At 56.7% G+C, this 773-nt stretch overlaps 1 protein-coding gene across 1 annotated transcript in view; it reads right to left on the bottom strand.

The window, feature by feature from the left end:
- Positions 1-523, bottom strand: part of LOC142484884 (uncharacterized) — a 35,003-nt gene extending 34,480 nt beyond the window's left edge. Inside the window, 2 exon segments of the mRNA XM_075584120.1 lie at positions 35-102; positions 348-523. Coding sequence (XP_075440235.1) covers positions 35-102; positions 348-506 — 227 coding nt within the window. The 5' untranslated portion in view covers positions 507-523.
- Positions 524-773: the final 250 nt, after the last annotated feature.

Raw genomic sequence — 773 nt, 5'->3', positions numbered from 1 at the left:
TGGCGCGGGGAGGAGAGGTGTAGACCTGGCATACCGAGTCTTCGCGGATGTCAGACGTGAGCTGCAGCTGGTCAGGAGGCCAGAGAGAGCGGCTGAGGAGACCTGGGGGAGGGGGGAGAAGAGAGAGAATGAGGGGGGAGATCATTGTAATGTCAGAATATTCTCCCCCTAGAGCGTCACATATACATGTATATATATCAGTGTGTGTGTGTGGGGGGGGGGGGGGGTATACAGTATAATATATATATATATTTTTTTTTAAACAGTGTGTGGGGGGGTTATACAGTACACACATACAGTACACACACACACACACACACACACACACGTGTGTGTGTATATCTCACCTCTCCTCCCCCCCGGATGGCCCCGTGCTCCCGCACCCCCCGGATCGCCTCCCCCAGTTCCCCTTCGCTCAGCTCCCGGTTGATGAGTCCGGTCACCGCCGCCTCCATCATCCTGACTCTCACAGACCCCGCCGCCATCTTCCCGCCGGCGCATGTCATCCCCGCGCGCCCCGCCGTGACGTCACCGCGCCGCGACTAGCAACGGGGAGAGAGCCCATAGCAACAGGGTGAACCCATAGCAACGGGGATAGTCCATAGCAACTGGGAGAGCCCATAGCAACAGGGAGAGAGCATAGCAACTGGGAGAGAGAATAGCAACAGGGAGAGTGCATAGCAACAGGAAGAGCGCATAGGAACGCATAGCAACAAGGTGAGTCTATAGCAACAGGCAGAGCGCATAGCAACTGGGAGAGCGCATAGCAACAG

Source organism: Ascaphus truei, unplaced genomic scaffold (assembly GCF_040206685.1).
Source record: "Ascaphus truei isolate aAscTru1 unplaced genomic scaffold, aAscTru1.hap1 HAP1_SCAFFOLD_453, whole genome shotgun sequence".
NCBI lineage: Eukaryota > Metazoa > Chordata > Amphibia > Anura > Ascaphidae > Ascaphus > Ascaphus truei.
This window is presented reverse-complemented; position numbering and strand designations above follow the sequence as displayed.